The 14,916-nt window shown below is 49.8% G+C and overlaps 2 protein-coding genes across 5 annotated transcripts; one reads left to right on the top strand and one right to left on the bottom strand.

The window, feature by feature from the left end:
* Positions 1-787: 787 nt before the first annotated feature.
* Positions 788-4,149, bottom strand: LOC133394105 (MAPK regulated corepressor interacting protein 2). Its single transcript, XM_061662998.1, has 3 exons — positions 3,620-4,149; positions 2,670-3,042; positions 788-2,376 (listed from the first exon to the last, which is right to left on the bottom strand). Exons 1-3 carry the CDS (start codon positions 3,634-3,636, stop codon positions 2,227-2,229), a joined length of 540 nt encoding a protein of 179 aa, XP_061518982.1. The 5' UTR covers positions 3,637-4,149; the 3' UTR covers positions 788-2,226.
* A 1,026-nt stretch (positions 4,150-5,175) lies between these two features.
* LOC1279885 (DNA topoisomerase 2) lies at positions 5,176-13,767 on the top strand. 4 transcript variants are annotated; one of them, XM_061662996.1, is made up of 6 exons: positions 5,176-5,303; positions 5,860-6,135; positions 6,874-10,926; positions 11,706-11,831; positions 11,939-12,259; positions 12,348-13,767. In XM_061662996.1, exons 2-6 carry the CDS (start codon positions 6,121-6,123, stop codon positions 12,423-12,425), a joined length of 4,593 nt encoding a protein of 1,530 aa, XP_061518980.1. In that variant the 5' UTR covers positions 5,176-5,303; positions 5,860-6,120; the 3' UTR covers positions 12,426-13,767. The 4 variants fall into 4 exon arrangements, with proteins under 4 accessions (XP_061518980.1, XP_061518978.1, XP_061518979.1 ...); XM_061662994.1 differs by having other exon boundaries at positions 5,176-5,542; XM_061662995.1 differs by lacking the exon at positions 5,176-5,303 and adding an exon at positions 5,397-5,640.
* Positions 13,768-14,916: the final 1,149 nt, after the last annotated feature.

The following is a 14,916-nucleotide window of genomic DNA, read 5'->3' as shown; positions in this document are numbered from 1 at the left end:
ACAGCCTTCTGCTAATTTACTCATTCGAGCAGTTGTTTTTGTCTGGCACAACAGTAATTGAAGAGCAATTTAGCGGTACGTTGTCGTTTGTTGTCGGTGAAAAGTTGTTAATAAGAACATAAAGTGTATTATTTTAACGTACTTTTAGCGGAAAAAGACGTCAACGAGATGTTCAAAACGTGGCGAGATGTTATTCTTGCTAATTTAAAATCCTTCTCCGGGCGAAGCGGCTATTCAAGTCGAGATTGCTGAAAAAAAAAGCTGTAATCATTTGTATAACTTGAGGAAAACGATGAAATAAAAACATAAAACTATAATTTAACGCATTTTGTGTTATTTATTAACAATTTGGCCGAGAAAAAAAATCACAATAACATAGAGGAAGCATAGAGAAAAGGATCAATCAAAACTGCTCGAAAAGCTTAATTAACGACTGCTAATTTGCCATAGAATTACTATTAAATTACCGATGATTTTGCGGTAAGATAGGGATAATTTTAGCTCAATTTATCTGGCTGGTTACTTTCGAAAAGCATCGCCAGAGAGGAAAAATCGCACCGATTTGGAGCGTTGACGAGCTCACGAAAACCGCGACATTTGGCCTGCGGGCAAAAGTGGTTAAGCGACACGTCGTTGTTTAAAGCACAGGGTGTAGCAGACAATTTTGACCGTTATTTTTAAATTGCTGAAATATATTTTAAAATGTGCGGAAAATATAGTGTTTTTTTTAAATCATCAAACAATAAAATGTTTCCGTGCAATAACAAAAACCATACAAACAGCTAGATTCACCTTTCTTCAAATGATAGTTTATTACACTGCCAATCCCGTTTGAAGCTTTGTTTTCGCTGTGTCCCCACGCTTAAATTACGAAGGAATTTTACATGGTTGTTTTGTGTTTGTTATCATTTCCTGGTTGCAACTGTGGAACTGTTCCATTTGTTTTATCTTTCTTTCTTTTCTATCTTTCGTCCTGTAGATCGTCCTCTGCAGGAGTAAAACAGCAGTAGTAGTAAAACGGAAAAAGAGCAGCATCGTCGCGCAGTGGGTTGTGTTTGTTCTTCGGGTACTACACGTACTACTGCTACTACAACACCACCACCGTGCCCGCGACCAATGCTTTTTCTATTGCCACCTTGCGCGCCTTGAGTACTGTGTGTATATTCGAATGAATGAGGGGGAAAAAAAGAAAGAGGAATAGAAGAAATAATGTGCAATTGCCTACAAACTCCTCCACCGGGGCTGTTGGTTTATGTTTCAGCGCGTTGTTGTGTTGTTTTCCACTCTTTTTTTTACTCAGCTTTTTCCCTCTCGTCTTAGCTTCTCTCGCTCCGCTTCATTTTGAATCAACTTCTCTCTCTCTATCCCCACTTCACTTCTCTCTTTTGCACTATATTGCAATTTTGTTTCAAATACATTCCGATCCTGTCTGTTAAGCGCATCCTTCTTCTTCTTCTTCTTCTTCTGCTTCTGATTACAATATCCTTCCCCGATTTTAAGCCGCACTTCGACAGTTCACTCTTCTCCCTATCCATGTCCCTGCTTTTCATCGTATCTGCCTAACCGAAATTTTCTGACATACATTAAACAGTTGCTATAAAATTGAAATTGTATTTTTGTTTAAAATAATTTCGTGCCGTCACGTCTTGCACGGGGGCCCTTCAACTCTCTGCCCTTGTATTGCGTTTGCACACTTTTGTGCCATATTCACCACGAAAATCACAATCAGTTTAGGAATTAGGAATGGGAATCGATCGATAGATTCGAAACCCACCCCGCCGCTGTTGGTTTGGTTTGTTAATCCGAAGCAGACGGACACGGCACAAAGGGCCTGACGGTCTTGCTCCCAAAAAAAAAAAAGCAAATTGAAAGGAAATGACTTCAAAAACGTTAAAAACATCATTCTAACTTATTCTTTACACACATTACACGCACCAGCTACAGTACACTGATGCTGGATAAAAGAGAAACCTGAAAATGATAACCCTTGTCACTTTACAGCAGGAAAACTGGAAGCATTCAGTTCGGCGGATGACGAAGAACACGTCCATGAACAGTGTGCCAAAGGGCAATCTTAGCTGGCTGGCTGGCTTGATTCCATTCCTCCCTGCTTCCCCCCCTCTCATCCCTCCCCCTCTTCCCTTTCACTAATTCCACAACGCTTGTCCCAACCCTCCCATCCCACCCTCCTCCCCATTCCCCTGTTCGTACACTTGCGTGCACCACTCACTGGTGTCCGTGTGAGCCAATGTTGATGTGATGTACCATCCGCTGGCCCCACCAGCGCTCCAGATCGAATGGTGTGAATCCGGACAATCGCGGCTCCGTGCCACTCTTGTAGAATACTGGCGCCTTTTGGCTCTTGTCGGTAGTTATCTGCAAAGGGGCAAAGGGGTAGAGCAACCAGAAACAGGTGAGTTTAAAGATGGCCAAATGGTTAAATGGTTAATAAAGAAGAAAAAAAAGGTCCAAGATGGCGTTGCTTAGCAATCCATAGCTACCCACGGAACGACTCGCAAAGCAGGGGGGGGGGGGGGGGTGCACTTTGTTGTTTCAAATTTACCGCGCGAAAGTGAAAGTGTTCCGAGTCGGGGTAAGCACAGGGTCGCTAACAACATACCTGCCGTTGGCCTCATTTGCTGAAGCTTGAGTGAATAAATGGCACTTACACTATTCCATGCTTCGTTTATGTATCGAATGAGCTCGTCATGCTGCGAATGTTGAATCTGTGCGGTTTGCTGCGGCGGCTGCTGTGGCTGCTGCTGCTGCTGGTGCACTTGCTGTGAGTGCTGCTGCTGCTGCTGCTGGTTCTGCTGCATCGGATGCATTACCGGATGCATCGCCGAAGGAGGCGCCACCGACGACGGCGGCGGTGGCCCATTACTGCTGCCCCCATTGTTCAGCATGGCACCGGCCGTGGCCGATACCAGGTTTTGCTGTGGTTGGTAGGACGGGGCGTGATTCTGTGGATGCATATCCCGGCCGCCCATGCCGCCCGGTCTTCGCATCACGCCCGGTGACATCGACATGCCTCCCTGCCGTCTGCAATGGAAGGGGACAAATTGTGATCAGCGAATCTGTGTGGCACAACAACAACGCTACGGATAAGAATGCGCGCGCCCATGTCTGGCCAAAGTTGTGCTGCCCTGTGTTAATTGTCAATCGTAAACAAATCGACAAAACGGACGATGAAAGAAAAATACACACAAATGGGCGCCCCTCGAACGTACACAACATTACGGACACAAGGTCATATACACCAGCACGGTGCACACATCCACACACACACGCACACACGCGCGGGAATTTCCACCTACATACGATGAAAGGCACTCTCGTCCTCGGCCAAACAAAAAACGGGAAGAAGCACCAGGGCTTTGGTGCGAAAAGGGAAGGAAAGCATGATGCTCCATCACAGCGCGGGCGATGATTGTTTCGCTCGAAGCAACGTATGCGGAAGTACATTCCTGGAGTTTTCTTCGCGTGAACCTGATTTCTTAGGCCTTAGGCCTACACCACACTACGTGCGTCTCGCTCGGGTGCGGACACGCTTGCTCTGTCACACTAACGCGCGAAACCCACTTGGCCACTTGGCGCACAGCAGCATATATCTACTTACACCATATTTCGATCCATCTCTTTGTCAGCGTTTGGTGAAAAGCGGGATGACTCCAACCTAATGGTGTGCTGGTGTGCCTATCAGCTGTACCGTGCGGTAGATTAACACGATCGTCCCCAGTTCTGGCAGTCCCAAAAACGATGGTGCAGCGTTCACCCAAAACACGAATGCGCTTTTACCCTCTTGAGTTCGTCTGTCCCTTCGTCCGTCCACCCTTTGCGGACGGGTTTTGCGCGTTGCTAATGATGACGATGATGAATATGAGGGGTGCTGCTGCTGCTGCTGCTGGTTGCACGGTTCGACCCGAAATTGTTTGGGTAGTGCTGATGCTGCTGCTGCTGCTGCTTTGGAATCGAGGGTGCGGAATGCAATCACAACGTGCCACCGTACAGGTTGCTTACGAGGCGGGTGTCGCGTTTTGCTGCCTGTATTCCTGCCCTGTCCTTTTGCCTTCGCTTTTTTGAGGGTAAAACAGAAAACGAAAATAAAATTTCACCTCTTTTCTGTTTGATGGCTTTTGTTTTGACAAGCGCGTCTTGCAGCTCGGGTTTCGAGCAGCAATTACCACAGTAGATGCGTTCGAGCTGTCAGGCGTTTTAAAAAAACCGTTAACGATGTTTAGGTAAAAATGCGGTTATAATGCTATGATGTCTCAAGAACCGTACGCCAAACACAGGAATATTTTCAATAAAGCTGTTTCTTGAGCACTGAAGTAAGATTAGTATAAACAACTTATCGTTAGGGCATCTCTAGCCCTGCACTTTATTACTCAATATTGTTCCAAGGCAATAAAAAAGCAAATATCAAATAAAACAACATACCTCTAGTGCAAATGGACATCCAGACATCGTTCTTCTTCTGCTTCTTTGGCACAACAACCGCTGTCGGTCAAGGCCTGCCTGTACCTACTAGTGAAGTGAGCTTGGCTTTCAGTAACTTATTGTTACCATAGCAGGAAAGTCAGTCCTACGTATGGGGGCACGGTCTATTCGGGACTTGAGCCCATGACGAGCATGTTGTTACGTCGTACGAGTTGACGACTGTACCACCAGGCCGGCCCCCAGACATCATTAAATCAATTAATTCGTAGTGCCTCAAGTACACATGCAGTGGTCCCATTGGTAAAAGTGTTTGGCATTGGCAAAGTTGTGAATGCCTAAGTGCCACAAATTCACTAAACTACCACTAAACGACCACGTATCTGACCACGCGACCATTCATATAGGGTTTTGGTCGGATTTGAAGGCTATATAGGCCATGATTAGATGATGTTAGGGCGGTGGTAACGCTGGTCGGATGCGATTTAACAGATTAAGCTTAAACGACTCTTGACTTAAATTGATCAAGAAGAAGAATTCCAAAGCAAATTAAAGAGAAATTACTCACGCTTTTGCTCTGTGGAGTTGCTTTGCGATCCTTTCCAAGAATTTTCAAAACTCCAACTGTCCGCATAAAAAAGGCCGTTCAAAAGGCCTTTTTTGAAAAATTCGATTAGTTTGACATTTCACCAAAACGGAATTGCTCTTTGGGTATGTCACCGGTTTTGACATTCGCACATTTAAATTTCATTCCAAACAACGCCAATTTCGGAAACCGCTCTTTGCCGTATCCGCTAACCGCAAAGTGTTGCAAACTCGAACACATCGCGTCGCAGTGAGGAGTTTAGCTGAAAAAAAAACAAAAGGTAAGCATTCGGCTATCATTTGAAAGTGAAACAAAACCACGTCAGATTAGAGAATAGAACACTTCCGAGCACAAGTGAAGCCGCATCCCAACCGTATCTCGGTTGACAGCTCGGCTTTTTCCGATTAGCGCGCGCTCTTTCGCACTGCCGGCGTCACCGCAAACGAAAGCTGCAGCTGTTGTGTTTGTCCACCTCGGGTCTGCCAAAAGCTGGTTTCATTCGCACATCAGATCTCGCAGGTAAGCAACACAAGCGCAAGTGTCCGGCTGTGGGAAGCTGGAGAAAACGCCGGAAAAAAGTGATTTTTCCCTGCCTGCTTAGTTGTTTCCTCTGCCGGGTAAGAACGCACACATACGCGGGCCGGGTGGTGCGGTATTGTGGGTGACGCCGTGATCAAATCTAGAGTCCCTGCGAGTGTGTGTTTGCGAAAAAAGACTAAAGTGTGCTGACGGTAGAAGAGTTTTTTTTTCTTTTGCTTTCGCTTGCCTGTTTTTAGCTATAGGTCAACATTTTCAGCGTCACAAACTAACTTGGTGTTTCGGGGTTTTTTTTTCAGGTGCGCGCGCGTGTTTGTGTGTTTGTGTGTGGTTCCGTGTGTGCGGGTAGTGCTTGCCAACAAAACAAGCGAACAGCGAGGGTGATTACTGGTGTGTTTTTCGGTCCAATATACTGCTCTGGTCGAGGACATCCGGCAGCAGCAGCAGCTTCCCCACAGCAACAAACCCGCCGTTGCCGCAGTCTACTGCGTTGAGAATAACGATCTTGGTTGGGAACGTAAAGAGAAGCTGCTCTGGTACGCGAAGAATAAGCCGCAGCAATGACCGACATCCGGGTAAGTGAAAATTTCCTCGCCCCTAAACCCCAAACCAGGCGTAGGTTTATTATGGTGAAGCGCACGAAATTACCGGTAGTGTGTGTTCCGGTAGTGACAACCTAGCTGCAACTTGTAGGAGCTTGTCTTTTTTCGATTTAATTTTGCTGTCTTTGGAAGCTCAAGGCTATTTCACGCTTCCCAGAAATGTGTCTGTAAATCTACACGAAAGGACAATTTTTTGAAAAATAACTAATCAAAAGCCATCATTGCCCAGCAATTGTTCTCGCGGGGTACGCTTCGTCGTTTGGCTTTGCGGCGGAATTTGCCCGAAGCCGCCATTTTTGTGTTTAACGCGCTCTGGCGGCGAGCTGTGCTACTCTTGCGTCCTGCTCGCACACACACAAGCGCGCCCACCGATTGGGTCGAGTGGAAGCGAGATAGCACGCTGTAGCGGTGCAAAAACAACTACACACACTTTGCAACGGATTGATTCGAAGCGGCGGGGGCTGCTGGCTACTTGGACGGTTTGTGTTTGGCTTTGTAGAGACAGACAGAAAGATCAATCGACGCTAAAAAGCACAGGAAAAATCATTTTTATCTCCTAAATTGCGTAAAATGAAAATGAAAGCAAAAATAACGACATTTTGGAGAAAAACCTTAATATGTAATTAGAAATTACACATGGATATGTATTCGTAAACGCTTACTTTTTATGATGGACAATTTTAAAACAATTCTCTTTTTTATCAATTTTAGGCAATGTTTGCCAACCAGCAAAATGGCTCGGGAGCTGCCGCCGCGGCCGCCACAGCGAGCCCGAAGATTGGCGGTAAATCGATCGAAAAGATTTACCAGAAGAAATCCCAGCTGGAGCACATCCTGCTCCGACCGGACACATACATCGGGTCGGTCGAGATGGTAAAGGAACCGATGTGGATATTCGACAAGGAGGCGAACAAGATGGTGCAGCGTGACATCACGTACGTCCCGGGGCTGTACAAGATCTTCGACGAGATACTGGTGAACGCGGCGGACAACAAGCAGCGCGACCCGAAGATGAGCACGATCAAGGTGGAGATCAACCAGGAAACGAACACGATCTCGGTGTGGAACGACGGCCACGGCATACCGGTGGTGATGCACAAGGAGGAAAAGATGTACGTGCCGACGATGATCTTCGGGCATCTGCTCACGTCGTCTAACTACAACGACGAGGAGGAGAAGGTGACGGGCGGCCGCAACGGGTACGGTGCGAAGCTGTGCAACATCTTCAGCACCAAGTTTACGGTCGAGACGGCGTCGAAGCAGTACAAGAAGTGCTTCAAGCAGACCTGGGGCGACAACATGTCCAAGACGACGGAGCCGAAGATCAAGGAGGACTTTTTCGGCAACGACTACACCAAGATCACCTTCTCGCCCGATCTGAGCAAGTTCAAGATGGAGAAGCTGGACGACGACATCGTCGGGCTGCTGTCGCGCCGTGCGTACGATGTGGCCGCGTCGACGCGCGGCGTCAGCGTCTACCTGAACGGGACGCGCGTGCCGGTGAAGAACTTCAAGGACTACATCGATCTGTTCCTGCGCGACACGACCGACGACGTGGGCGCACCGGTGAAGATGTGCTACGAGTCGGTGAACGAGCGCTGGGAGGTGGCGGTCGCCATCTCCGAGCGGGGCTTCCAGCAGGTCTCGTTCGTGAACTCGATCGCGACGACCAAGGGCGGCCGGCACGTCGACTACGTGTCCGACATGATCGTGAAGCAGCTGATCGAGGTGCTGAAGAAGAAGAACAAGGGCGGCGTCACGATCAAGCCGTTCCAGGTGAAGAACCACATGTGGGTGTTCATCAACTGTCTGATCGTGAACCCGACGTTCGACTCGCAGACGAAGGAAAACATGACGCTGCAGTCGAAGAGCTTCGGCTCGAAGTGCGCACTGTCGGAGAAGTTCATCACGGCCGTGTCGAAGAGCGGCATCGTCGAGTCGGTGCTGCAGTGGGCCAAGTTTAAGGCGCAAACCGACCTGGCCAAAACGTCCGGCTCGAAGAAGTCGAAGATCAAGGGCATCCCGAAGCTGGAGGACGCGAACGATGCCGGCTCGCGCAACTCGCTCAACTGCACGCTCATCCTCACCGAGGGAGACTCGGCCAAAACGCTCGCCGTGTCCGGGCTGGGGGTGGTCGGGCGCGACACGTACGGCGTGTTTCCGCTGCGCGGTAAGCTGCTGAACGTGCGCGAGGCAACGCACAAGCAGATCCTGGAGAATGCGGAAATTAACAATCTGATCAAGATCCTCGGCCTGCAGTACAAGAAGAAGTACCTCACGATGGACGACCTGAAGACGCTCCGGTACGGCAAGGTGATGATCATGACCGATCAGGATCAGGACGGGTCGCACATCAAGGGGCTGCTGATTAACTTCATCCACACGAACTGGCCGGAGCTGCTGCGGCTGCCGTTCCTGGAGGAGTTCATTACGCCGATCGTGAAGGCGACGAAGAAGAATGGCGAGGAGCTGTCGTTCTTCTCGCTGCCCGAGTTCGAGGAGTGGAAGGCGGAAACGGCCAACTCGCACACGTACAACATCAAGTACTACAAGGGTTTGGGTACGTCCACGTCGAAGGAGGCGAAGGAGTACTTCCAGAACATGGAGCGGCACCGGATCCTGTTCCGGTACGAGGACACCGGGGACGACGATGCGATCATGCTCGCCTTCTCGAAGAAGGCGATCGAGCAGCGCAAGGACTGGCTGACGGCGCACATGGAGGAGTGCCGGCACCGGAAGTCAGTCGGGCTGCAGGAGCGCTACCTGTACACGAAGACGACCAAGGAGATCAGCTACAAGGACTTTGTCAACCTGGAGCTGGTACTGTTCTCCAACTCGGACAACGTGCGCTCCATTCCGTGCATGCTGGACGGGTTGAAGCCGGGCCAGCGCAAGGTGCTGTACACGTGCTTCAAGCGTGACGACAAGCGCGAGGTGAAGGTGGCCCAGCTGGCCGGTTCGGTGGCGGAAAAGTCCGCCTACCATCATGGCGAGATGTCGCTCTGCTCGACGATCATCAACCTGGCGCAGAACTACGTCGGCAGCAACAACATCAATCTGCTGTACCCGGGCGGTCAGTTCGGTACGCGGCTGACGGGTGGCAAGGACAGCGCCAGCCCCAGGTACATCTTCACGATGCTGTCCGCGCTGACGCGGCACATCTTCCATCCGCTCGACGATCCGCTGCTCGAGTACCAGTACGAGGATAATCAGCGCATCGAGCCGGTTTGGTATCTGCCGATCATTCCGATGCTGCTGATCAACGGGGCGGACGGTATCGGTACCGGATGGGCTACGAAAATCCCCAACCACAATCCGCGCGACGTGATTGCCAACATTCGCCGCATGCTTAACGGCGACGAGCCGAAGATGTTGACGCCGTGGTACAAGAACTTCCGTGGTGTGATCGAATCGGTCGGACATCAGAAGTATCTCACGGCGGGCACTGTGGGGCTGCTGGATGGCAAGAAAATTGAAATTTCCGAACTGCCGATCGGCACGTGGACGCAAACGTACAAGGAGAACGTGCTGGAGCCGCTGCTGCACGGGTCGGACAAGGCGAAGGCGGTCATTGCCGACTACAAGGAGTACAACACGGACACGACCGTGCGGTTCGTCATCTCCTTCCTGCCCGGCGAGTACGAGAAGCTGTACGCGGAGGAGGGCGGCTTCCACCGGCTGTTCAAGCTGACCAGCTCGATCTCGACCGCGTCGATGAACGCGTTCGACGACAAGAACTACCTGAAGCGGTACGCGCATGCGAACGAAATCTTCATGGAGTTCTACACGGTGCGGCTCGACTTTTACGGCAAGCGGCGGGCGTACCTGCTCGGCATGCTGCAGGCGGAAGCGGACAGCCTGTCGGACAAGGCGCGCTTCATCATGGAGAAGTGCAACGGCACGCTGGTGGTGGAGAACAAGAAGCGCAAGGCGCTGATCGACGAGCTGATCAAGCGCGGCTACCGGGCCGACCCGATCCAGGAGTGGAAGCGCCGGGTGCAAACCAACGACGAGGAGGAGGAGGACCAGCAGGGCGAGGGCGAGGAGGAGGAAGAGCAGGAGGACGTGAAGCCGGGCAAATCGACGGCCGGCAAGGGCAAGGGCGCCGGCAGCTCGTCGGTCGATCCGGAGAAAGCGTTCCAGCGGCTGACCGATGTGAAGAAGTTCAACTACCTGCTGGGTATGTCGATGTGGATGCTGACGGAGGAGCGCAAGAATGAGATACTGAAGCAGCGGGACCAGAAGCTGGCCGAGCTGAAGTCGCTCGAAGCGAAGACGGTGCAGGGCCTGTGGATGGACGATCTCGATGCGCTGTCGCGCAAGCTGGACGAGGTGGAGGAGAAGGAGCGGCTCGATGCGATCAGCACGGAGAAGAAGCTGAAGGCGGGCATGATGAAGGCGAGCGCCGGCGGTGGTCGTGCGAAGGCCGTTTCGCGCAAGACGGCCATCGACGACACGAAGCCGAGCGTCGATGCCGAGCCGGTACAGTTCCGGATGTCGGAGGAGATGATCAAGCGGCTGGAGCGGGCCGTCGCCGGCAAGGTGAAGAAGGAGAAGAAGGAACCGGGCGAGAATGGGGAGGAGGGTGGCGGCGAGATGGATGAGTTCGATGCGCTGGTGGAGGGTGGTACGGCGGGCGACAAGCCGAAGCCGAAACCGCGCGTCAAGAAGGAGCCGAAGGATCCGAAAGCGCCGAAAGCACCGCGAGCGCCGAGGGTGAAGAAGGAGAAGGGTTCGCCGGCCGAGAAGGGCAAGCGTGGACGGGTAAGTTGATGCACGAATAAAGGCACACAAGTTGCTTTGGGAAGGTGGTTGAAATAAGTGGTGGAAGTTTGGAATCGGAACTATCTGGTTCCGATACTGGGTTCGGAATCAATTCCGGAGCTGATTCCGATTCCAGAGACGACTTCGACTCTGGAATCAATTCCGATTCTGAAATCTATTCCGATTCCGGAGTAAGTTCCTGAGTCGACTCCGATTTCGCAATGCGCTCCGGAATCGGAATTGGCCCAGAAAACGTAATCAGCTCCGGAATCGGTATCAGAATTGGCTCCGAAATCAGATTTAGTTTTAGAATTGAAATCAGAAATTTTAGAAATCAGTCCCGGTATCTCCAAAGGCATGGATCGTTTACGGATAAATTTGGGTTCTTGGCGGCTATCGATACCGTTGTAGCTGCATAGGACCCAAACGACTATTCTCATGGAGATACCGAAATTGAATTTGATCCTGAACCGATTCTGATTCCAGAGCCGTATTCGATTCCTGAACCAGTTCCTGAGCAGAATCCGATTCTGATTCTGGAGTCGACTTCGATTCCGGAACCAGTTCCTGAGACGAATCTGATTCCGGAACCAGTTCCTGAGACGAATCCGATTTCGGAATCAGTTCCTGAGACGAATCCGATTCCGGAGTCGATTCCAATTCTGAAGCCAATTTCGGAAACTTCTTCTGGACCTACTTTCCGGAATCGACTCCACAAAAATTCAAATGCTGATTCTGGTTTCTTTTTTTTCTCTTTCCCCTTTTTCGACACATTGCAGAAGAAGAAGGCCACATCGTCCGACGAGGAGGATGCCTTCAACTCGGACCTGAGCGGGGATGATTTCGCTTCGCCGGTGAACGTCCCAACACGGGAGAAGACGGGGCGCCGTGCAGCTGCTGCCAAGGTAGGTTTCTTTCGTTTCGCCTGACGCGAACAAACTGCGGACGCGGGAATGTTAAATGTAAAACCTCACCCCCCCCCCCCCTCCCCCCCCAACATTGGCATTTGCAGAAGGTGAACTATTCCGCAATGGACATGGGCGACGATGGCGAGGATGACGATTTCAACCGTTCCGATGACGAAATGTTCGACAACAATCCGGAGGGTGGCCGCAAGCCGGGCGCCGCCGATGACAGCGATGTGGAGGTGCAGGATGCGCCCGGTGCCTCTGTGATCGATCTCGACGACGACGACGACTCGTCGCCGGTGAAGAAGAAGCCGGGCCCGGTGAAAAAGCGTGCCCTTGGCCCGAAGGCGACGGAAACGACGGCGGGTACCAAGCGAGGCCGCAAGCCAGCGGGAAGCAGTAGCGAAACGGACAAACCGGTAAAGGTGAGTGTGTGTTAAGCGTGTACATCTTAACAATTATGCTTTACTTATATCTAATTTGCTTTTCATTTCCATACGTTTTATGTTACAGAAAGCAAAGAAGAAGGTCATCGACTCTGAGGAGGAAGATTCACCGTCGATGGATGACGATGATGATTCGGACTTCTAAAATGGGCGGTTGGTCGGGAGAAGTAGGAAGAGAGAAAGAGAGAGAGAGAGAGTTCGTGATTTTACTTTGTACACCAACCGTAGCGTTGAAAACCCCTTTATATGATAATTTTAAAACAAACCCCAATTTATATAAGCGCCGCCGCCACCCCCCCAAAATGATGAACTGCGCGCACACAGAAACACAGAGGGGAGATAGAGAAGCAAACGAAGTAGTGTTTAGAATATTGGAGGGAAATGAAAAGAAGAAGTAATTAGGGAACGATGAACTAAACAGAAGCAGAAGCAGCAGTGGCAGCGGCAGTAGCCGTTCTAATGTATTTCATTTCTTGTGCCGGCTAAAAGGTAAGCGATTATAGAAGTATTAGAAGCGAATAGATGCTTTAAACATGATGGCACGTTTGTTTTATGAGTGTGTGTGTGTGTCTGTGTACGTTTTGTGAATGGTTTTCTCTCTAAACTGGGTAGAGCTTAGTGGGAAAAGGGGTTTGGTCTCAAAAGCAGAAGCTTTGTTTCCCTCCATCTTGAGAGAAAGCGTTCTTAAATCGTTTAACGACGTCACTACACAAACACTACACACGCACATCAGAAAAGCCCACAATTGGTAGTGTCCTGGTGTGTCCTGGCCCTTTCCCTTTACAGTTACAGTGCAGTGGATTGTAACAGAACCATGAGGGGTTAGTAATACAAACCTTCTTTTGTCAGCTAAATTAGCAGCAATAAAAATACACTCTCTATCTGGTAGGGCCAGAATAAAAGCAAATTATATGACACAGCCAACAACATTGCTAGAATAAGAAGTGGAAGAGGATGGATTGTTTTCCCCCGCGCCTATAACTGTAACCCGGTCTCCCTACTCCGGCGTATTTAGAGAGGGTTAGCGGGGCTCTGGGTGCGATTGTAGGTTGGGCATCTGTAGTAGTATTTTACACAACTTAAACGTATATCAAACTGAATACATTACCGTAAAACCAGATATAAGTACCATGTACAATTTACATTTACAACAAGAAACCACTCACTTCCCCCCGGTCGCGGAAGCTGACAAATCGACATTCTCACATTGCGCAAAACGCAGAATGTTGTCCCGTTTACTGCAGAACAGAAAACTTGAATTTTAAATGTAAAACAAAAGAATAAAAACGTGTGTGTGTGTATGTATGTAAGTTCAAAATGTACTCTTCTCTCCTTACTACCCGCTACACTTTACAACTCTCCATATAGAATTTGGCCCCCTCGTACTTGATAGAAATTGCCAAAGTGGATCCGGATTTGTTTAGTTTTTTTTTTTCGTCGTCTAAATTAAAATTAATACTTCAAATAAACACTGTAGATACTTTGTACATTGGGTTGATTTATTGCAAACAACGGCAGGCCGAAACATTGCGCAATATTGTGCTGTATAAAGAAGCAGCATGGTACATATGGAGCGGAAGTGTATCTTTCCTAACCCCAACATTGGGTTTATATGTTTAATAATCTTATCGAATACACGTGGTAAAACACGCCGCGCACAAGCATGCAGTAGGCGCAGCAAGCGACATTGAAGAGTATTGGCATTGAAACACTCAACTTGAAGATCAATTTCAAGGCTGATCGAGTTGTGAACAGAATATAATCAACAAAGAAAGCCATGACTTTCAGCCAGCGATAGGACCTTTTTCCTTACCTCGGTATCCTACCTGTAGAAGCATTTTTACAAAATGGCAGCAAAATGGGTGGGAGAATCAGTGAAAAGCGTTACAGGTTTAGAGAGGATTAGATCGTTATAGTCCTGGGGCTATAACGGCTTGACGTCGGAATCGTTCGAACCTCACAGAGGTCTGAGGCAAGCGCGACGGACTCTCCTGTCTGCTCTTCAACATCGCCCCGGGAAGGTGTCATTCGAAGCGCGGGGCTAGACAACGACATCTGTAGCAATATCCTCTACCGGTCTCTCCAATTTCTTGGCTTCACGGATGACATCAGCAGCGATATCCCAGGAGACGCATTGTGCAGGGGAATCGTGCATACTATGTGCTTCACCGACTGCTGAGATCCAGAAGAATTCGAGTCCGCACGAAATGTGAGATATATCGCACATTGATTAGCCCGGTGGTCCTCTATGGACACGAGTCCTGGACCATCCGAGCAGAGGATGCAAACGCTCTGGGCGTGTTTGAGCGACGCAGCCTCCGGACCATCTTTGGCAGTGTGCTCGAGCATGGAGCGTGGAGGAGAAGGATGAACCACGAGCATGCTGAACTGTACGGCGAACCGTGCAACCTTACGTTGGCGAAGGCTGGCAGGATCGAGCATCCTGGTGAATTATTGTTGACCGGGCCATGTCACATCGACTTGCTCTATAGTGAGCAGGCCAACAAGAGGAGAGAGAGAGTCCTGGGGCGAACTGTACAAATTGACCGTCCCGTAATGTCTTCAATATGGCTAGAAATCTTGCCCATTATTCGATGGAGGCCCTGTGGCCGCAAGGACCTTGAAGTAGCTTTTCT

This window comes from Anopheles gambiae, chromosome 3 (assembly GCF_943734735.2).
Source record: "Anopheles gambiae chromosome 3, idAnoGambNW_F1_1, whole genome shotgun sequence".
Classification (NCBI taxonomy): Eukaryota; Metazoa; Arthropoda; class Insecta; order Diptera; family Culicidae; genus Anopheles; species Anopheles gambiae.
This window is presented reverse-complemented; position numbering and strand designations above follow the sequence as displayed.

What these genes read in the sequence shown, in the direction of transcription:
- LOC133394105 (XM_061662998.1), bottom strand. An exon ending in TAAACGAAGCATGGAATAGT is followed by an intron (nt 2,377 to 2,669) that starts GTAAGTGCCATT and finishes GCCCCTTTGCAG; the next exon opens with ATAACTACCGACAAGAGCCA.
- LOC1279885 (XM_061662996.1), top strand. An exon ending in AGAAGGGCAAGCGTGGACGG is followed by an intron (nt 10,927 to 11,705) that starts GTAAGTTGATGC and finishes GACACATTGCAG; the next exon opens with AAGAAGAAGGCCACATCGTC. An exon ending in AAACGGACAAACCGGTAAAG is followed by an intron (nt 12,260 to 12,347) that starts GTGAGTGTGTGT and finishes TTTATGTTACAG; the next exon opens with AAAGCAAAGAAGAAGGTCAT.